General features: G+C 69.3%; 1 protein-coding gene across 2 annotated transcripts; it reads right to left on the bottom strand.

Annotated features, from left to right (window-relative positions):
* Window positions 1–1,605: 1,605 nt before the first annotated feature.
* Window positions 1,606–13,764, bottom strand: DPYSL5 (dihydropyrimidinase like 5). Of its 2 annotated transcripts, none has more exons than XM_077782500.1 (13): window positions 13,693–13,764; window positions 9,080–9,344; window positions 8,005–8,163; window positions 7,239–7,418; window positions 7,091–7,159; window positions 6,897–6,941; window positions 6,712–6,787; window positions 5,716–5,872; window positions 5,088–5,229; window positions 4,731–4,873; window positions 4,450–4,657; window positions 3,039–3,207; window positions 1,606–1,768 (listed from the first exon to the last, which is right to left on the bottom strand). In XM_077782500.1, exons 2-13 carry the CDS (start codon window positions 9,338–9,340, stop codon window positions 1,683–1,685), a joined length of 1,695 nt encoding a protein of 564 aa, XP_077638626.1. In that variant the 5' UTR covers window positions 9,341–9,344; window positions 13,693–13,764; the 3' UTR covers window positions 1,606–1,682. The 2 variants fall into 2 exon arrangements, with proteins under 2 accessions (XP_077638626.1, XP_077638627.1); XM_077782501.1 differs by lacking the exon at window positions 13,693–13,764 and adding an exon at window positions 13,547–13,666.
* Window positions 13,765–21,602: the final 7,838 nt, after the last annotated feature.

Here is a 21,602-nt window from a genome sequence, read left to right as displayed (position 1 = left end):
CATGACCCCCTCTGTGTCCCTGCGTGCCCCCACGTCCCTGTGTCTCCATGATCCCCCCTGTGTGCCCCCCATGTCCCTGTGTCTCCCCACATCCCTGTGTCCCCATGACGCCCTCTGTGTTCCCATGACCCCCTCTGCGTCCCTGTGTCCCCCACGTCCCTGTGTCCTCCCGTCCCCATGATCCCCCCTTGTCCCTGTGTGTCCCCCCCATCTCCCCATGATCCCCCCTGTGTCCCCCCATGTCTCTGTGTCCCCATGATCCCCCCTGTCTCAGGGCCCTTTTTCTGTCCCCAGCGCAGAAGTGGGGGGTCCCTCACCCCCGGGCTGTGGCCGTGGGGTCCCTAAGGCTGCCCCCCATCCCTGCCCCATTCCTGCCCCATCCCTGCCCCCAGTCTCCCCATCCCTGCCCCATCCCCGAGAGGAGCGGGCCAGCGCTGTGAACGGTCTTTAATGAGCAAACACGGACGGCATGTTCCTAAATCGGCCGCGCGGGACCCCCGGGGGACACGGGACCCCCGCCAGGGCCCGCCGGCCCCCAAACACCTACAGGGACCTACAGGGGGAGGGCACAGGGGACACGGGGGCGAGGGAGGGGACGGGCCCGGGACACCCCGACAGCACCGGGGGGACCGGGACCGGGGGCCACCGAGGGACACGGGGACACGCGGGCCCGTGGGGCTGGGGGCTGGCAGGGGGGTGGGGGTGACCCGGGGGGTGACCAGGAGCTCACCTGGCAGGTGGGGGTGACCCGGGCCCTGACCCGGAGCTCACCTGGCAGGTGAGCACTGACCTGGGACCTCACCTGGCAGGCGAGGGTCTGGCACAGGTGTCACAGAGGTGGGACACGGGACACACGCCTGCAGGTGTGTTGACAGAGGTGTGTGACCCGGGTGTGACACAGCGGTGTGACACCACTCTGCGGGGCTGGGGGAGCTCAAGGTGGGGAGGAAGGGGTGTGTGGGGATGGGGAGGTGCAGGGATGGGCATGGGGGGCAGGGGTGGAGATTTGGGGCTTTCAGGGGGGCAGAAATGGGGGGGCAGATGGGGGGCAGGGATGGGGGCAGGTGACAAGGGTCAGGGAGGGAGATGGGGGTTCAGGGATGGGGCAGGAGAGATGGGAATGGGGGACTGGGGTGGAGGGGTCGGGATGGAGATGGGGGTTCAGGGAGGGAGATGGGGGTTCAGGGAGGGGGATGGGGGTTCAGGGAGGGGGATGGGGGTTCAGGGAGGGGGATGGGGGTTCAGGGATGGGGGTTCAGGGATGGGAATGGAGGGGGGCAGGAATGGAGGGGGGCAGAAATAGGATGACCAGCACTGACCAGCCTGACCAGCCCTAGGATGAGTGGTTGGTTGGGGTCGGGGGTCAGGGATGGGGCAGGAAGGGGGGGTCCCTGCGTCTCCCCTACGCTAGTGACACAAACCACTTCAGAGTATTTCCACGTGATGCACAAACAAGTCAAAAATTCACTGATCCAAATCCAACGTGCAAACAGAAAAGGGCCGGGGGGGCACCCACTGCCCCCGGCCCTCCGCGGCCCCCGCGCACGGCCCCGCCGCCGGCACGGCCCCGCCGGCGGCACGGGGACCGGGCGGGGCCCCGCGGCGAGGGGAGCCCCGCCGGAGCCGGGTCTGGGGGCGCGGGGGCGGCTCCTGCTCCTCACTCGGGGGACAGGACCCCGGCTCTACCAGATGCCGCTCGACCGGCCCCCGGGGGGAGCGAGAATCCGGGCCGAGGCTCGTTTTGGAACGTGGTCATCGATCTGAGAACCTGCCGGACACACGGGCGTGGGCAGGGGCAGGGCTGGCTGGGCGCAGCCCCGTGAGCCCCCGGCACCGCCCGCACCCCGGGGACGGGGGGCTCCGTGCCACCCCCCGACCGCGGCTGTGCTGCTCGTGGGGAGCTCCGAGCAGCCGTGACCAGCAGTGACCAATGCTGACCAGCAGTGACCAGCACTGACCAGCAGTGACCAATGCTGACCAGCCCTGACCAGCAGTGGCCAACTCTGACCAGCCCTGACCAGCAGTGACCAACGCTGACCAGCAATGACCAGCACTGACCAGCAGTGACCAATGCTGACCAGCAGTGGCCAACTCTGACCAGCCCTGACCAGCAGTGACCAATGCTGACCAGCAGTGACCAGCCCTGACCAGCAGTGACCAATGCTGACCAGCCCTGACCAGCAGTGGCCAACTCTGACCAGCAGTGGCCAACTCTGACCAGCACTGACCAGCAGTGACCAGCCCTGGCCAGCAATGACCAGCCCTGACCAGCCCTGACCAGCAGTGACCAGCACTGACCAGCAGTGACCAGCCCTGACCAGCCCTGACCAGCAGTGACCAGCCCTGACCAGCCCTGACCAGCAGTGACCAACGCTGACCAGCCCTGACCAGCAGTGACCAATGCTGACCAGCAATGACCAGCACTGACCAGCAGTGACCAATGCTGACCAGCAGTGACCAACGCTGACCAGCCCTGACCAGCAGTGACCAATGCTGACCAGCAGTGACCAACGCTGACCAGCCCTGACCAGCAGTGACCAACGCTGACCAGCCCTGACCCCACTGACCAGCCCTGACCAGCAGCGCGGGCAGGGGGCTGCCGGGGGCAGCACACGACCTCCCGCCCCGCAGACCCCGGCCCGCCCCACCGGCGCAGCCCCGGTGCCGCCACCGGCGCAGCCGCCGGGCGGACGGAGCGCGGAGCGGGGGCGGCACCGGGGGCTGCAGCTCCGGGACCGGGGCCTCTCCTGCTCTGCCACGGCCCCCCGGGACAGCGGGGCTGCGCTCGGGCCGGGGCACGGCTGGGGGGCTTTGGGGGCGGGGGACGCCCTGCAGGGGATGGGGACAGCCCGGACAGGGGGTGACAGGACAGCCCTGGCGGAGCGAGGGGTGCGGGACACCCTGCGGCGGCGGCGGGAGCACCGGGGGCGCGGCGGGACGACGGGGACACCCGGGGGGACGAGGGCCCGGCCGGCGGCGGGGGCCAGCGGCCGGGGGCTGCGGGCGAGCCCCGGGGCGCTGCGCGGCCCCGCTCTTACCGGACAGGCTGAAGCTGGACTCGTGCAGGTCCCTCATGCCCCCGTGTCGCGTGGCCGGCCGGGTGGGCGTATCGGCCAGGGGCGTCCCCGTCTCTTTTTTACCGGCATGCACAACCACGGCCACGTCCCCCAGGTACGGGGTGCGGTCCACACCCCGCAGCTTCAGGCTCTGCCGGGAGCGAGAGAGAGCGGAGAGAGCATCAGCTGCGGCGGGGTGCGGGCTGCGGATCGGCCGGGAGGGGAAGGGGAAGGGGCCGGGGCGTGCTGGGGCTGGGGAGGGGGCTGCGGCTGGGCAGGGGGCTGCGGCTGGGGAGGGGGCTGGGGCTGGGGAGGGGGCTGCGGCTGGGCAGGGGGCACTCGGAGAGGTGCTGGGCGGGCTGCGGGGCTCCCGGTGCCAAGCAGTGCAGGGCAGGGGCAGGGGCAGGGGCAGGGGCTGGGGGAGGTGGGTGGCCCTGGCAGAGCAGCCCCTCGCCCCGTCCCCCCGGCCAAGCCAAGCCAAGCCAAGCCCGTGCGATGCCCTGTGCCCCCCAGCCACGCAGAGCTCCCGACAAGCGCCCCAGTGCTGGCCAGGCTCTTGCTGCGAGCTGCCGGAGCCCCCGGTGCCCTTCCCTTGCAGCATCAGCCCCACGCTGTCCCCCAGCCCGCCCCCACAGCCACAGCGGGGGGGCACAGAGGGGTGCCAGGGACCACCAGAGCTCCTGGCTGTCACCGCCGGGCAGCCCCAGCCACTCGTGTCCCCGTCCTGGGGCGTGACCTGTGGGGCTGCCTTGGGAGAGCCAGCGAAGGGCATAGCTCGGCTGGGGGCACGGTGAGCCCCGATGGCCACGCACGCCTTGCAACGGCCGCGGGCCACACACCTGCTGGGACAGGCGTCCTCCTGCAGTGCCAGGAGGCAAGGAGCCCGGGGAGGGTCCTTTGTCACACGCTGACCCGCAGGGCCCTGCCCTGTGCTCCTGGCATGTGCTCCGGCACGGCGTGGCATGGCCTGGCACAGAGCCTCCTCTGGCACAGCCACTGCCCCCTGTCCCCAACTGCAGCCAGCACGGTGCAGCCCTGCCCCACATTGTGGTATCGCTGTGGCACAGCCACGGCACGGCCCTGGCACCGCTCTGGCATGGCCACAGCACCGCTCTGGTACAGCCCTGGCACTGCTCTGGCACAGCCACGGTACCGCTCTGGCATGGCCACGGCACCACTCTGGCACGGCCCTGGCACCACCGTGGCATGGACATGGCACCGCTCTGGCATGGCCATGGCACAGCCACGGCACTGCTCTGGCATTGCTCTGGCACAGCCCTGGCACCGCTCTGGCATTGCTCTGACACAGCCCTGGCACCGCTCTGACACGACCCTGGCACAGCCATGGCACGGCCCTGGCACCGCCGTGGAACGGCCGCCCCTGCCCCCGTACCTTCTCCCGCTGCACCAGTTTCTTGTAGGCGATGTCGGGGAAGGAGCGCAGCGGGCAGAACTTGCCGGTGCCCTCGGCACACATGAAGACGCCGTTCTCGTAGACCACGCGCCCGCGGCTGATGGTGACCAGGGGCACGCCGTGGCACCGCATGTTCTCGTACAGGTTGATGTCCCCGCCCTGCACCTGGGTGCTGGCAGAGACGGTCCTGGGCGGGGGCACGGGGCCGTCAGCGGCTGCTGGGGGCACCGGGAGCCGCCCCGGCCGCGGGCTGCACCTACTTGGTGGCCTCGGGGTCCCAGACCACGACGTCGGCGTCGGCGCCGGGGATGATCCGGCCCTTGCGCGGGTACAGGTTGTGGAGCTTGGCAGCGTTGGAGCTGGTCACGGCCACGAAGCGGTTCTCATCCATCTTACCCCCCACCTGCCGCCGCAGTGGGGTGAGGACGGGCCGGGCCGCGTCACCCCCCGGCCCCCCAAAAGCCCAGGCGTGCCGCGGGGTCAGGACCCTCGCCAGGCCCCGCTGGGGGGCTCGGGGAGCTCCCTGCCCGCCGCCCTCGTGCCAGGGGGTGACCGCCCCGCTCCGGCCGGCCCCGCAGCCCCCAGCCCGGCCCCGTGCCCGGGTGGCGGTGCCGTACCACGCCGCGCTCCCAGATGATGTTCATGCGGTCCTGCACGCCGCTGACGCCGTGCGGGATCTTGGTGAAGTCCTCCTTGCCCATGGCCTTCTGCTTGGTGCTGAAGGGCCGGTGGTCCGAGGCCACGATGTTCAGCGTGTCACTGCGGGGCACAGAGCGGGGCGACAGCGCTGCCAGGGGCGTCCAGAGCTCAGGGAACGGGGCACCCCTGCCATGGGAGCTCAGTGCCCAGGGAAGGGGGCACCCAGGGCATGGGGCACCCAGGGAAGGGGAAACCCAGGGAATGGGGTACCCAGGGAAGGGGGCACCCAGGGCATGGGGCACCCAGGGCATGGGGCACCCAGGGAAGGGGAAACCCAAGGCATGGGGCACCCAGGGCATGGGACACCCAGGGCATGGGGCGCCCAGGGCATGGGGCACCCAGGGAAGGGGAAACCCAGGGAATGGGGCACCCAGGGAAGGGGAAACCCAGGGCATGGGGCACCCAGGGCATGGGGAACCCAGGGAGAGGTGCCCGGGGCAGGGACGGGGTGCCTGGGGCAGGGATGGGGTGCCTGGGGCAGGGAGAGGTGCCCGGGGCAGGGACGGGGTGCCCGGGGCAGGGACAGGTGCCCGGGGCAGGTCTCACTTGGCGAGCAGGCTCATGAGGTAGGCGGAGGTGTTGGTGTCGAGGCGCAGCGGCGGCACGGTGACGTAGGCGGCGGCGTGGAACCAGTCCTGGTGGTAGTAGTGCAGCCCGGTGAGCGTGGCGTGCGCCGTGGTCGTCTCCGCGTACACCACCTTCCCTGCCGGGGGAGGCACACGCGTGTGCTGCGGGCGGGCGTGCAGGGGCACACGCGTGGGCACCGCCCGTGCCAGCGTAGCCGTGCTCCCATCGGGGCAGGAGCTCTCTGTGTGGGGTGTGCTCAGGTGTGCGTGCCACGTGTGACCCGTGTGTGTGCTCAGGTACGATCTGTGTGTGTCCCCTCTGTGCACACATGCGTGTCCCGTGTGTGTCCCCTGTGTATGAGCAGAGCTGGGGGCCCAGGTGTGCTCACCTGTGCTAGGGCACGGCCCCACACGTACACCTGAGTTCCTGTGCCCGTGTGTCTGTCTGCGTCTGCTGATGCCCGTGCCTGTGTCTGTCTGTCCCTGTGTGTCTGTGCGTGTCTGTGTGTCTGTCCATGCTGTGTGTCTGTCTGTCCCCGTCTGTCTGTGTCTGTGTGTCTGTCCATGCTGTGTGTCTGTCTGTCCCCATGTGTCTGTCCATGTCTGTCCCCATGTGTCTGTCTCTCCCTGTGTGTCTGTCCATGCCCGTGTCCGTGTGTTTGTCCATGCGTCTGTGGGTGTCCGTCTGTCTGTCCATGCTGTGTGTCTGTCTGTCCCCATGTGTCTGTGTCCATCCCCATGTGTCTGTCTCGCCCTGTGTGTCTGTCTACGCCCATGTCCGTGTGTCTGTCCATGCCGTGTGTCTGTGCCCGTGTATCTGTCTGTGCCCATCTCTCTCCCCGCACGCCCACAGCTCCACCGTCCACGTCCCCGTCCCTCCACGCCCACGCGTGTGCTGGCTCGGGGGGTGCTCCCGCCCCGCACGGGTGCCCCTTGCCCGCGGGGTGCTGGGCAGGGAGGTCCCCCCGTCCCCTACCCTGCATCTTGGCGGCGGCGATGACGTCCCCTGCGGACATGCTGGAGACGTTCACCAGGTACACGGGGCAGTGGGTCTGCGGAGAGGGGTGGCGGCGCTGTCTCCGTGGTCCCCAGCCCCGGGGGTTCCTGACCCCGACGGAGGCACGGGGACCCCACGGGGCCGGGGCAGCCCCGGACACTCACCCGGTTGGCGATGGTGATGACGCGGTGCGTGGCCTCGGCTTCCAGCTGTGGAGAGAGCCGGCGGTGACGCTCGCGGCGCGCAAGGGTGGCACCAAGGGGCGCGTGGGTGACACGAGGACGGCTGGAGGTGGCAGCCACGCGGGTGTCCTGGCGCACCCCAGCCGCGTCCGTGCCACCGCTGCGGCGTCACCTACCTCCTCGGGCCGGCTGATCTCGATGCCCTCTGGCCCCGTAATGCCCAGATCCAGAGCTTCCTTGGCTCCCTGGGGAATTTGGGGGGTCAGGGGGACGGACCTGCGGCCCCGGCCGGGCGCCCGCCGCCCCGCCGGGCCCCGGCCTCACCTCGGCCACCAGCTCGCCGTTCTCGGCGTGGACGCGGGCGATGGCGCCGATGTCGCGGCAGGCGCGCAGGACCTGGTAGAGCTCGCTGTCCCGCAGCATGTACAGGTCCTTGTAGGTCATGAACATCTGGAAGGAGTTCACCCCCTTCTCCCGCACCAGCGTCTCCATCTCCGCCTTCACCTGCGCCGGCAGCGGGGTCAGAGCGGGGCTCGCCCCACGAGGGGCCCCGGCCTCCCCCTGGGGACGCGGATTTGTGGGTGACACGGGGAGCGACAGCTGCTGGGGGAGCAGGAGGGATTTTCCTGCCCCCAGGGGGTCCCAGCTCCATCCCTCTGCCCCTGCCCTGCTGGAAGGAGGGGCCAGGGCGGGGGTCTCCTGCAGCACAGCCGGGAGCCAGGTCTGATCCCGCTCCAGCAGCTTTGAGGGGATTGCAGGGGCCGAGTCTGCCGTGGGATGGGGTCTGCTCACCAGTCCTGCTGTCCCCACCGTGGGGGTCGTGCTGTGGGGCGGGGTCCCCCCAGGCTGGGACCACCCACCCTGGGCACTCTGCTCCCCTCCACGGAGCGGCAGCAGCACCTTCCCTGCCCCAGCGAGGGGCTCAGCCCCACAGGGACCCCGGGGCACCCCTGAGCCCCTGCCCCGCTGAGCCCGGCTCAGGGCAGCTCAAAAGGCATCCTGGGGGCTCAGCCCACCCCCAGGCAGCTAATGGGATCAGCAGGGTCGGGAATTAGCCCCGGCAGCTGCTCCGGAGCCGGGCCACGCTCACCTTGGGTGCCCACCAGGTGATGCCCATGTGCAGGGCGTAGTCGCAGCACACCTTGGGGTCGGCCAGGCCGCGGCACTTCTCGTAGGCGTCCAGCAGCGACGTCTCCTTGTCGGGCAGGACGTGCCCGATGATCATCGTCGTGCCCCCCACCAGCGCTGCCTGCACGGGGGCACAGGCACCGCGGCGGGGGCATCAGGGCTCATCCCCGCGCTGGGCACCGGCCCTGCCCTGCTGCCGGGCTGGGGCGGCCACGTTCGGGCACTGCCCACGGCCACGCGGGGCTCCTGGGTGCAGGCAGGGACCCCCTGCATCCCCCTGGCCCTGCCAATGGCTGCACCCCTGCAGCAGCACATCTGCGAGCACGGCACATCTGGAGAGCCCCATCCTGCCACCAGCGGGGCACCCACGGCCCCCCCAGCCCAAGCCCCGGGTTTGGGGTGCTGGGGGAGCCAGGAGCCCCCGACACAGAGCCCCGCGTGGGATGGGGCGCGGGGAGCCCCCCCGCAGCAGCGTGGGCGGCAGGGCAGGCGCCGTGGCAGCGCCGCTGTCCCCGGCTCACCCCGCCCCGCTAATCCCCAAAGCTCCTTTGCCCATCGGCTCTCTCGGGAGGTGACAGTGACAGGGAGCAGGCCTGGCATGTGGCACCGCTGGGCATCCCACAGGGCCCTTCCCTCCAGCACAGCGCCGAGCCCCCTGCCCGGGGACACCGAGCACCCTGGGGACGCCCTGGGGACACCCTGGGGACAGGCACGGCCAGCGCTGGCCTGGCACAATGGCTGCTCTGTGTGGGACAGAGGGACAAGCTGCAGGGACAATCCTGGGCTGGCCCTTGATGCTCCCGGGCAGCAGCACTCGGTACACAGAGCCGCCGGCACAGGGAGCTGCCCGAGCTGGCACAGGGTGCCACGGCCCCAGCGCGGGAGGAGGGCTGCCACAGCGAGGAGACGTGATGGATGGGGACACGGGGACAGGCGGTGCCACGCCACAATGGTCCTGCGATGCCCGCGGGGCTGGCAGCCGCCTGCACAATCCGTGCCCGCGGGGAGCCCCCGGGCAGGGCTCGGGCCGGGGCTACCTTGGTGCCGTGGTAGAAGTCATCGACACAGGTGGCGTTCATGAAGGTCTGGTGGAAGTGGGTGCTGGTGTCGATGCCGCCCGGGATGACGAGCTTGCCGGTGGCATCGATGACCTTGGCGCCGCCGGGGATCATCAGCTCGCGCCCCACTTGCTGGATGATGCCGTTCTCGATGTAGACGTCGGCCTCGAGGGTGCAGTCGTCGTTCACCACCTTGCCCCCCTTGATGAGGATCCGCATGGTGGCCGCGTTGGCCATCATGGTGCTGCGGGCAGAGGCGGCGGGGTGACCACCGGGAGCCCCCCGGGGCCGGGGGTCGCGCCGTGCCCACCCCGGCCCGAGGCGCCCCGGGGCGGGCAGGGCTGAGCCCCGCAGCTGCGCATCCCGCACGGGCCATGGATGGATTATCCCGGGAAATCCGCGCGGAGGAGGGGCCTGGCACGGAGCTGGGGCTGCCTCCTGCCCGGAGCCCGCTGCGGTGCCATCCGGGCTGCACCCGGCCGGTGCCACCCCCATGCACAGCCAGCACCTGGGCAGGGCTGCCAGACCCGTCCCTGCCGCCCTCCACCGCCACTGCCACTGCCACGCGTGCCGTGGGTGTCCCCACAAAGCGACAGCGCCCACGCCCAGCGCGGGCTGCCCACCTTGTCCCTGTGAGTGACCAGCACTGGCATGGACAGCACCATGGCTGGCATCACTCACTGGCATCACTCACTGTGCCCACTGCCCCGTGAGGTGCCAGCTCTGCCAGAGACCCCCGCGCTGCCTCAGCTCTGCCTGAGCCCCCGGCAGCGAGGGGCATCCCCAGACAGGATCAATAAATCATTCGGTGAAGGTCAAACGCCATCGACCCGTCGGAGCGGGGACAGCACGTGCCAGCTGTGCCCACCCGGCAGGCATGAGGTGGGCTGGGACCCCACCAGAACCCCCAGAGCAGAGAGACACAAAGAGACCCACAAGGAGACCCACAAGGAGACCCACGAGGAGACCCCTGCCTCACTGTCCCACTGCAGGGACCCCTCCAGCAGACAGAGCCCTGGTACCCACGGGCAGCGTGGGATAGTCTGGCACGGCGCTGGCACCGAGCAGCGCTGCGGGAACAGCCCCTGGTGCCCACCCGGCCCCTGGCACAGCCCCAGGGCCAGAACTGAGCCATGGGCAAAGGCCGCCGCCGCTGCTGGGGCAGGGAGCTCGTGGCACGGGGGTCTGGTGCTGCCCCAGCCCCGCGGTGGCCCCAGGCGGGCGCTGAGACCGGGACAGGGCTCTGAAGGGACCGTCCTGAGCTGTGCCAGGGATCTCCAGTGCCCGCCCCAGCAGCTGCCGGGCACAAATGGCTTCTGGGGCACAGAGCTGGCCGGGCTCTGCCGGCAGCTGGGCATTCCCGGCCATGGCCACCGCAGCTGCAGGGTGGGACAAGTGTTCCCGGGACCACCGCTGCACCGGGGGACCGGCAGCGCCTCGTGGGCCGGCTGCTGCCCCCGGTGCACAGTGGGTGCCGTGGCGATCCCGGTGCCAGCTGGCGCCTTGTCCTGGTGCCTCACCTCGGCACGGAGCAGCAGGAGCAGCTGCGGGGGTCCGGCAGGCGGCCCCCCTCGGGAATGTCACCGGCGTGCGCAGCTGTGACACTGCTCAGGAGCCCCCCGGAGACCAGGGCGGGGTGGCAGTGGCCTCGTGCAGCGTGCCAGGCCCCTGTGGCGCGCTGGGCACTGGCACCCGGGGGTCCGGTGCCCACACCTGCCCCCCAGCTCTGCCTCGGGCCCATGGGGGAGCTGCTGCCCCAGGTGAGGGCTGAGCTGGGGACACCTGGGCCCGGGGCTAATCTGAGGGGGACGACAGGAACAAGGGGATCAGCCCCAAGGACCCCTGAGTGCCCACACCGGTCAGGGCCCACCCTGACCGACATCAGGGACAAGACACCGGGGCAGAGATCGCCCTCGGTGCGGCGAGACCAGAGGGGACGAGCTGGTGCCCACAGTGCCACCGCGGGGCACGCTGGCCCTGGGAGCCCCTGGGAGCCCAGAGCAGGGCTGGGCCGGGCAGGAGAGGCAGGGGGGTGGCACGGAGCAGAGGGGCTGTGGGGGGAGGCGGCACGTCGCATCCCGAGATGAAAGCGGCTGCGGTGACGGATCTGGAGCACGGAGCACGCGAGTGCCAGCGGCGCCGCAGCACCGGGAGACCCCTGGCACGGGGGGCTGCCCTGGGCGGGCAGGAGGGGCGTGAGCATTGCAGAGGGCGTGTGGGGCTGGCAAGGGGACAGGGGCACAAGCGTGGGCTGGCCTCTGTGCACGGAGAAGAGCTGGCAGCTCCACTTGCTGCCTGTGGCCTCGGCCACCGTGGAGCCACCCACGCTGCTGCCACCACGCTGCCACCACCACGCTGCCCTCGTGCCTGTTCCAGGCACCTTTCCCACCCCCGTCAGCCACCCCCGGCACCGCCCGTGGCAGAGCCCTGACGTCCCCATGCCGCCGGGCCCATGCCCAGCTCCGGACGCTCACGGTGCCCTGTCTGGCACACCGGTGCTCCCATTTCACCCTCACTGCCCCAGATCCCACCCAGAGCTCCCACTCAGCCCCCAGCTCGCACCAGTGTCCCCAGCTTACACCCAAGCTCAGACTGAGCATCCCCAGGGCTCTGTCCCTCTGTCCCCCAGCCCGGGCCACAGTGCAAGCATGGCACCGGCCCCGGTGGCACCGGGGCCCTGGCCCGCGTTCCAGCCAGCCGCTGCAGCGGCGGCACGGCCAGCATGGGCCGGCGGTGGCCAGAGGCTTCTGCCAGACAGCGGGCTCCGAGCAGGGCAGAAACGCAGCGTCAGCGCCGGGGGGGCACCGGCGGACACACCGGGGACCCCCGCCCAGCCCCGGCTCGGCGGGCGGCGGCCGCAGCTCCGCTTCCCGGCACACAAAGCGGCGCGCCCGTTCGGGGGGCTCGCAGCCCCCCCAGCCCCGCGGCTGCCGCGAGGACAGCTGTGACCCCGGCAGGACAAAGGGACCCCGGGCCGGGGGGGCTGCCAGGGGCACCTGTTGGGGTCGCGGCGGCCGCCGGGCCCGGCCTTTGTGCCGGGGCTGCCGCATTGTGCGGCGCGGCGGGGCCGGGGGGCCCCTCGCCGCCCCCCGCTTTTGTCTGCGCCGGCGAGACCCCGGCACCCACCGTGCCCGACCCCACCCTGCGCCCACCCCGCGGCGGGGGCTCCCCTTTGTCAGCCAGGCTTGGTGACCGCCGCTCCGGTGGCGCCGACTCGCCACCACCGCGCGTCCCCGGCCAGAGGCGGCGGCTGGGTGGGCATCGCTCCCCGCCCGAGAGATGATGCCCCGGCGGGGGGGTCACCCCGCCGCGGCCCCCAGCCCTGCCCCGGCTCCCCGGCTCCGTTACGGCCGTGGCCGGGCTGGCGTCGCTGTCCCGCCGCCGGGGTCGCACCGACCGCCCCCCAGCCAGGACGAGCTGCGGTGTCACCGAACCACCGCCCCGGGAAGGAGCCGGGGACCCGCGGGGACCGCGGTTGGCGGCAGAAGGATGCTCCGTCAGAGCTGCTGCCACCAAGCCCGGGATGCTGCGGGCAGTCCTTGTCTCCGCGGGCACCTTGGCCCGGCCCGGCCCAGCCCGAGCACGGGCACGGGCACGGGCACGGGCACGGGCACGGGCACGGGCACTGCGCGGCCACGCCCGAGCGGCAGCGGGGCGCTGCGCAGGGTCCCGGCGCAGCCTGCGGGGACACGGGGGTCCCGTTGCCGCTCTCAGGCCCCGGTCACCCCCCGGCGCTGACCCCCAGGTCACTGCGGCAGGAGGCGGGAGCGGCGGTCACCGAAACCGGGCCGGGGGGCCCGGCCGGGGGTCCCCGCCGAGAGCCGGGCCGGGCCCCGGTGTGCGGCAAGCGCTGGGCGCAGCCCCGGGCTGGGCCGGGCCCGGGCGAGGCTCGGGGGCGGTGCCGCTGCCGTGGGTCCCCGGAGCGCGATGCGGGGCGTGCGGGGGTCCCCGTGCGGGGTCCGGAGGCGCGGGGGGTCCCGGTCTCGCCGGCCCGGGGCGGCTCCGCAGACAAAGCCCGGGGGCCGCCCAGCACAAAGGATGCTCCGAGCCGGGGCGGGGCCGCCCGGGAGACCCGGCGGAACAATGAGCCGGGCCCGGCGCGACCCCCGCCGCCCCTCGGCCCCGCGGCCCCGCCGCCCCGGGGTCCCCGCTCCGCCGTGCCCCGCGCACCTGCTGCTCCGCTCCCGATCGCGACAAGGCGCCGACCAGGGAGCCGGGCCCGCTCGAGGAGCGGCAGCTGTGCCCGGCATTACACTCCGAGGCGAACCCCTCGCGCTGTCGCGACACCATCGCCTGTCGCGACAGGTGTGTCGCCATGGGTGGGCGGCGGCCGCATACAGCTTTTCTGCCCGGCGACAGCCCGCGAAGCGCCCCGGGCGGGGATGGCGGGGCGCTCCCCTCCATCCTCGCCCGTCGATTCACTCGCGCCTGTCGAGACACACGCACCTGTCGCGATTGTCCAACCCGTCGCGATAACGAGCCGGGTCCGCAGGTGCGGAAAAGGAAAAGCCCAAGCACGGCCCGGCCCGGTCCAGCTCGGCCCGGCCCGGCCCAACCCGGCCCCGCCCCGCCCCGCCCGGCCCCGCCGGTACCTCCCGCTCCGGTGCCGCTCCCGGTGCCGCTCCGGCCGCGATCGCCTCTCACCCGAACCTGCGCCGCGGGGGCGGGGCCTCGCCGGCCTGGACCAATCACCGCCCGTTCTAGCGGCCGGGGGCGGGGCCTGGGTCCCAGCAGGGTGGGCTGCGCACGGCATGATTGACAGTCGGAGGGGGCGGGGCCAAGGCATGGGGTCCCGCCCCCCGCCGCCTGCACGCGCTGTTGCCGTGGCGACGGAGCGCGCGCGGAGACCCCCGTGACCCCCGGTGACCCCGGGACCCCCCCGTGACACCCCCGGGAACCCCCCGTGACACCCCCGTGACACCCCGTGACACCCCTGGGACACCCCCGGGACCCCCCCGGGACCCCCCCGTGACACCCCCGTGACACCCCCGTGACACCCCTGGGACACCCCCGGTGACCCCCCTGTGACACCCCTGGGACGCCTCCGGGACCCCCGGTGACCCCGGAACCCCCCCGTGACACCCCTGGGACCCCCCGTGACACCCCCGGGACCCCTCCGTGACACCCCCGTGACACCCCCGTGACACCCCTGGGACACCCCCGGTGACCCCCCTGTGACACCCCTGGGACGCCTCCGGGACCCCCGGTGACCCCGGAACCCCCCCGTGACACCCCTGGGACCCCCCGTGACACCCCCGTGACACCCCCGGGACACGCCCGTGACACCCCCGGGACACCCCCGGGACCCCCCCGTGATACCCCCGGGACCCTCCCTGTGACACCCCCGTGACACCCCCGTGACACCCCCGGGACCCCCCGTGACACCCCCGGGACACCCCCGGTGACCCCCCTGTGACACCCCTGGGACGCCTCCGGGACCCCCGGTGACCCCGGGACCCCCCCGTGACACCCCCGGGACACACCCGGGATATCCCCGGGACCCCCCGTGACACCCCCGGGACCCCCCGTGACACCCCCGTGACACCCCCGGGACACCCCCGGGACACCCCCGGGACACCCCCGGGACCCTCCCTGTGACATCCCCGTGACACCCCCCATCCCAAGGCCCCCTGTGGCTCCCCCGAGTCCCCCAGGGCATCCCGTGGTGCCCACTGCAGCCCAGCACGGCCCAGTCCGGCCCAGTAACCCCTGTCAGTGCCCAGCACAGCCCAGTACATCCCACCAGCTGCCAGCCCAGCGTCCCCTGGCCTGTCCTGGTGGCCCCTGGCACAGCCCATCCCATCCCATCCCATCCCATCCCATCCCATCCCATCCCATCCCATCCCATCCCATCCCATCCCATCCCATCCCATCCCATCCCATTATCCCATCCCATCCCATCCCATCCCATCCCATCCCATCCCATCCCATCCCATCCCATCCCATCCCATCCCATCCCATCCCATCCCATCCCATCCCATTATCCTGTCCCAGCTGTGCCACCCTGTCCTCCGGCACTGCCCAGCTCTGCCAGGTCCTGTCCCCACGGAACCCTTTGGTGTCCCTGGGGCTTTGCTGTCCCCCAGTGTCAGGGGCATGGGGGGCACATGTTCATTGTGTCCCTGCCAGGACCCCCCGGTCCTTCCCACAGAGCTGCCCCAGCCCCTGTCACTGCCAGGGGCTCTTCCCTCCCCAGGGTGGCATTTGTCCCTGTCATGTCCCTGCTGGTCCCTCCTGCAGCCGGGCTCAGTCCCGCTGCCCATGGGCACGGGGACAGGGCTGCACACCTTTGGTCACCAGAGCCGCAGGTCTGCGTGGGGAGGGACCTCAGAGCCACCAGTGCCAGCCCTGCCATGGCAGGGACACCTCCACTGTCCCAGGGTGTCCCAGTGCCCAGCCTGGCCTTGGGCACTGCCAGGGATCCAGGGTGGGCACCCTGTGCCAGGGCCTGCCCACCCTGCCAGGGAACAATTCCCAATTCCCAATCTCCCACCCAGCCCTGCCCTCTGGCACTGGGAGCCATTCCCTGGCTCCTGTCCCTCCATCCTTGTCCCCAGTCCCTCTGCAGCTCTCCTGGAGCCCCTCCAGGCCCTGCCAGGGGCTCTGAGCTCTGCCTGGATCCTTCTCCTCTCCAGGTGAGCCCCCCCAGCTCTCCCTGGATCCTTCTCCTCTCCACGTGAGCCCCCCAGCTCTCCCTGGATCCTTCTCCTCTCCAGGTGAGCCCCCCCAGCTCTCCCTGGATCCTTCTCCTCTCCAGGTGAGCCCCCCCAGCTCTCCCAGCCTGGCTCCAGCCCTGCAGCAGCTCTGGGGGCTCCTCTGGGCTCTCTGCAGCAGCTCCAGGTGCTGCTGGTGTTTGGCCCTGTTAAGATCCAATTAGTGAGAGAAGCCTCTGCCTGAATTAAGTTGCAAATGAGACCCTATGCCAAAGTCAACAATATGGATTTTACTTAACAATAAACGTGAGTTACAGTTCTCTCATTAATTAATTAATAGTCTATTTCCCACTGGTTAAATACGTCCTTTGCTTCTTATGCTAATTAGTGCCATGCTCAGTGCTGCTTTTCCTCTGGATCTTTTCGGGTCTCTGGGCCACGAGTCAGTGGTGCCCATCTCCCCTGCTGGGGCTGATTCAGCAGCCCCCAGCTGGTTTTATCAATTTATTCCTCGTCTTGGGGTTTCTGCCCAACGTCCTCGTGGCTGCTGAGTTCTCCACTCCTGGTACCCGCTCCCAGTGCCACATCCTTCCTGCCAGCCTTGTTAGCCCGCCCTAGGTAAGATATTATTGAATTTATCTTCCACCTGGGCAGCAGCAGCAGCCCCGGGTCAGGCAGCCCGGGGCACATTTGGGAGCCTGGGGTGGCCGCTGCTGCTCGCAGCTGCCTGGGCTGGTGTTGGTGGGCAGCTGCTGCTCTGCAGGCACGGCCACAGCGGGGAAATGTCCCTGTTGAACCAGGATGTGCCCCAGACTCCTGCCATGGATCCTCCCTCCTGCGGCCCTAACGGGGCAGCCCCCATTTCTTTCCCCATGACAATTCTGTGCGTTTCTCAGCCCATCGGCGTTAGGCACAGCGCTGTAAATACCGATCGACCAATAATCTAAAATCACCCCGCTGGATCTCACTGCAGTGCGTCTTTCACAGTTCCATTTCTGCAAAGTATCTCATCTTATCTACAGGCCCGTCCTTTAAAACTTGTTTCTGGTTCAGTTCCTCTCTCAGCAGTGTCTCATTCCAGAACATTTCTGGGTCAACATTTCTTATCTCCCAGTCTGCATACGAGCACACGCTGCGTGAGCCTTCCCTCAGATTCGGAACGTTTTCTGTAAATCCATTTCTCCATTTCCCCACAGCTTCTCCCGGGCCGCTCCTGCACCCGCCCGTGCCCCGGCCCCGGAGCAGCCCCGGTGCTTTCCGTGCAGCCTGGGGTCCCGCGGCCCTCGGCAGCCGGGGAGAACGGGGAGAACGGGGAGAACGGGGAGACCAAAGAGACTGGGAAGAATGGGGAGAACAGGGAGAATGGGGAGAATGGGGAGAACGGGGAGAACGGGGAGATCGGGGAGAACGGGGAGACCAAAGAGACTGGGGAGAACGGGGAGAACGAGGAGAATGGGGAGAACGGGGAGACCGGGGAGAACGGGGAGAACAGGGAGATCGGGGAGACCGGAGAGACCAAAGAGACTGGGGAGAACGGGGAGACCGGGGAGACCCCCTGGCACCCCATTACTCACTAGGAACCCAACCACCCCTGCCAGGGCTGGGACCCCACTGTCACCTGCACCCCCCAAACCACAGGGACCCCAGAGCTCTCCAGAACCCCACCATCACCCCAGTCCCACCCTGCCAGGACCCCATCACCCCAGTCCCACCCTGCCAGGACCCCAGGGCATTCCAGGACTCCAAAATCACCCCAGTCCCACCCCTGCCAGGACCACAGAGCTCTCCAGGACCCCACCATCACCCCAATCCCACCCTGCCAGGACCCCAGGGCATTCCAGGATCCCACCATCACCCCAATCCCACCCTGCCAGGACCCCAGAGCTCTCCAGGACCCCACCATCACCCCAATCCCACCCCACCAGGGCCCCACCAGCACTGCAGCTGGGATTCCCCCACACCCTGTGACTCCCACCCCAGCTTTGGCTTTCAGCACCTGCCAGGACCCCACTGTCAGCACCTGGAGCTCCCCACCTGCCAGGACCCACCCGCCAGACAGACCACACAACCACACAGAGGGTTTTTTTTCTCTCTTTTTTTTTTTTCCTCTTTTTTTCTCTTTTTGTTTTTTTGCACAAAACAGGACATTTATTCAAGTGTTCTCCAGCACAAGTACATTAGAAAGGAGCTCGTCTGTATTATATTCTTCTGGGCACCAAAGAAAAAGAAAAGGAGGATGGGATGGAAGCGGGACGGACAGACTTCCTACATCTGCTGCACGCATTGACCTTTATTAGTTCAGAACAGCTATGTCACGAGCAATACTCACACAGATACAACAGCGCCGGGCGCCGCGGCAGCCCGGCCGTGAAATGCACAGTTCAGCGGCAATAAATAGAGAAGCGACCCTAAAAAAACAAACCAACAAAAAAACAGGGGCAACGAACCCAGAGAGAAGTAGAAAATAAACCGGGGGGTCGGGCGGGACGGGGGTCGGGAGAGCGGCCGGGGCGGCCGCGGCGGCGCCGGGAACGCGGCGGCGGAGCCAAAGCAAAGGGAGGAAGGAGGGAACCAGCTCTACGCGTATTCCTCGGGATGATGAGTACATGATTCTCACAAATAGTTAAGCGTCAGCTACTTCAATGCCTAGGCTAAAACACAGGAAATCTCTCATTTAGTTTTCAAGTACAAAGTTAAAATGCCTTTTTCTTTTTTGTTTTTTTTTTTTAATAATAATATATAAGAGTAAAATAATAGTGCTCTTTGAAACTCCACTACGAGAAACAAAACAGTCATTGTCCAGACAGCAGACTTAATTTAACAATATATATTTTTAATAAAATGTTTTAGCACCGTGTTTGTCCCCACTCCCTCGGCGGATCTTAAGGAATTCAGGCCTTGCTGTGTTGTTTTGAGTTTTCATCTAGGGCTGTGCAACAGAATTTGTCTGGTTGTTTTTTAAAAAAAGACGTGAGTCGGGTACGTTAAAAACTGAACTCTTGCCCCAGGCATCCCCACGGTCCCCCCGCCGCCGGCACCTGTTCCCAGCAGGAACCTGCTTCCCACCGGCGCCGGCACGGCACCGGCACGGCACCGGCACCGGCACGGCACCGGCTGGGCCGTGCCAGCGCCGCGCCGGCCCCGCGCCGCAGCACCCGCTGGGACCCAGCCCCCAAAGGTGCAGCAGGGCCAAGGGGGTCCCAGGAAGCGCTGCAGGGCCGGGCTGGGCCGGGGAGGCCTCGGGGGTCCACCGGGACCCCCAAACCCAGCACGTGGCCGTGCAGAACCTGCCCGACGGTGCCACAGGATGGGGCAGCACTGGCACCCAGAGCTGCAGGACCAGCACCCAGAGCCACGGGGCTCTGCAGGACCAGCACCCAGAGCTGCAGGGCTCTGCAGAACCAGCACCCAGAGCCACGGGGCTCTGCAGAACCAGCACCCAGAGCTGCAGGACCAGCACCCAGAGCTGCAGGACCAGCACCCAGAGCTGCAGGGCTCTGCAGAACCAGCACCCAGAGCCACGGGGCTCTGCAGAACCAGCACCCGGAGCTGCAGGACCAGCACCCAGAGCTGCAGGGCTCTGCAGAACCAGCACCCAGAGCTGCAGGACCATGCAGGGTCAGCACCCAGAGCTGCAGGACCAGCACCCAGAGCTGCAGGGCCATGCAGCGTCAGCACCCAGTGCCACGGAGCCCTGCAGGACCTGCCAACAACATTGCAGGACCATGCAGGACCAGCACCCAGCACCTCAAGGCCATGCAGGATCAGCACCCAGCGCCACAGGGCCATGCAGGACCTGCCTCTGCCACAGTGCAGCACTGCAGGGCCTGCAGTCAGCACTGCAGGGCTGTGCAGCGCTGGCACCCAGGTCTGTGGGACTGTGCAGGACCCACAGCCAGCGCAGTGGATCCATGCAGGACCCACAGCCAGGGGCACGGAGCCATGCAGGACCTGCGGCAGTGCTGCAGGGCCATGCAGGACCCGCAGTGCCCGCTGTGCCCCACACAGGACACCCCGGGCCGTGCCAGCCCCACAGACGGGCTCGTGGGGCCGTGCAGGCTCAGACAGCAGCAGCAGGCAGCACCTGTGCCCGGTGCAGCGGTCCCGTGCCATCCCGTGCCATGCCATGCCATCGGGCTCCGGGAGCGAGCAGGAGCCCAGAGCCCGGGGCCAGCGCCCTCCTGCCTCGCCACCTTCGCTCCCCGGCAAAGCCCGCGGTGCCCCGGCACGGCCGCCTGTGCCAGCTCAGCTCCCCGTGCCCCCCGCACCCAGAGGGGCCCCTAGCCCCCAGTAGCACCAGGAGGGAGGGGAGGTGGGGGCCCCGCCGCCGTCGGTCCCAGCACCTCGGGGCGCGGGCCGCGCCTCGCTGCCATTAGCCAGCACCCCGCAGCGAGCGCGGCGCCGAGCCCGCGCCTTTCACAGTTAGAGAGGAGCCGGCGGCGGGCCCGGAGCCCCCCGTGCCCTAGCACCAGTCCCTGCCCCGCCGGCTCCGGCCGCCCCGCGGGCACCGTGGGCACCGGGAGCAGTAGCACCATCCACCGCACTGCCAGCACCTGCCCGCGCTCTGCTCGCACCGCGGCGCCCGGCCCCTGCGGCCGGAGCCACCGCCACGGCCACGGCCGCCCGTGGGGGCACCGAGGGGCCGCGCCCGCTCCAAACCACGCGCGGCCAGGAGGGCGATGGCCCGGCGGCCACGGCGGCACCGCCGGGGGCCCGTCCCGGCTCGCCGGGGCATCGCCCTCCTGCCGCCGGCCCGGCCCCGCGGATGTAGCACCAGGGTCCGGGAGCCACGGCCATCCCCGTGCCATGCCGGAACCGCCCCGGCCGCGCTCCGGCACCGCTCTGTCCCCCTGCCCCGCCGGCGTCCTCGCCGCCGCCCTCGGCCGGAGCCCGTCCGCGGCGCCGTGCCCCGCGCCGCCCCGGCGGGCCGTGCCCGCGGCGAGGGGCACGGCCAGGGGCACCGGGGCACGCCCGGCCGGGCCCGCCGGACGCCGCGTACGCAGAACAGCACCAGTACGCCGTGGGGCGGCGCCGGCGGGGCAGGGGCACCGCCGAGGCGCTTCCGTTCGGGACAGAAAAAGGTTATTGCATGACTCGGGATGGAGACGCTTCCGCCCGGCCGCCCCGGCCCTGCCGCTCGCTCGGAAAGGCCCGGCACGTAAGGCAACGTGGAAGCTGATGTCTCGACTCACCCCGCTGTGTAAAGCACCATTATGAAGTCAGGTTGTACAGTAGTAACAGTACCTTTTATATATATATATATCTATATCTCATATCTATCATATATATATAAACTGTAAACAAGAGGTAACAGCGGCTTCTAGGATCTGCTCTCTTCAAGGTTTCCGTGTGGTAGGCACCCAAAATACTGTAGAAAAGGTGTGTGTGTGGTGTGTGTGTTCCCGGCCTCCCTGCCGGGCTGGCTCCATGTCACCGGAGAGCGGTGCTGGTGGAACAGAGCGAGGCTCAGCCGCCGGGCGCTGGAGCCGCCGGGGGCTGGAGCCGCCGGGCGCTGGAGCCGCCGGGCGCGGCCGGGGCCGGGGCCGGGCGCTGGCGCGGACGGAGCGGAGCGGTCTCGGAGCGGTCTCGGAGCAGAGCGGGTCTCCTTCGCCTCCGCCTCCCTCCCCACTGGGCTTCCCCGCTGCCGTTTCCCCCTCTCCGAGAGCGGCGCTGGCGACGGCATCTCGTCTCGCCCGCCGCTCCGAGAAGTGGAAACCAAACCGACAGGAAAACCCAGCCAGAAAAGAGCGGAAAATTAAAAGGTTACCCAAAAAAAAAAAATAAGGTTTTGGTTTCTTCTCTTTTTCTTTTTTTTCTTCCGTTTTGTTGTCGTTTGTTTGCTTTTTCCG

This window comes from Lonchura striata, chromosome 3, assembly GCF_046129695.1.
Source record: "Lonchura striata isolate bLonStr1 chromosome 3, bLonStr1.mat, whole genome shotgun sequence".
Classification (NCBI taxonomy): domain Eukaryota; kingdom Metazoa; phylum Chordata; class Aves; order Passeriformes; family Estrildidae; genus Lonchura; species Lonchura striata.
This window is presented reverse-complemented; position numbering and strand designations above follow the sequence as displayed.

What these genes read in the sequence shown, in the direction of transcription:
- DPYSL5 (XM_077782500.1), bottom strand. Translation starts at nt 9,340, where the DNA reads ATGATGGCCAACGCGGCCACCATGCGGATCCTCATCAAGGGGGGCAAG. An exon ending in TCACCTGGTGGGCACCCAAG is followed by an intron (nt 7,419 to 8,004) that starts GTGAGCGTGGCC and finishes CTGCCGGCGCAG; the next exon opens with GTGAAGGCGGAGATGGAGAC. An exon ending in AACTGGTGCAGCGGGAGAAG is followed by an intron (nt 3,208 to 4,449) that starts GTACGGGGGCAG and finishes CGCTCCCGGCAG; the next exon opens with AGCCTGAAGCTGCGGGGTGT.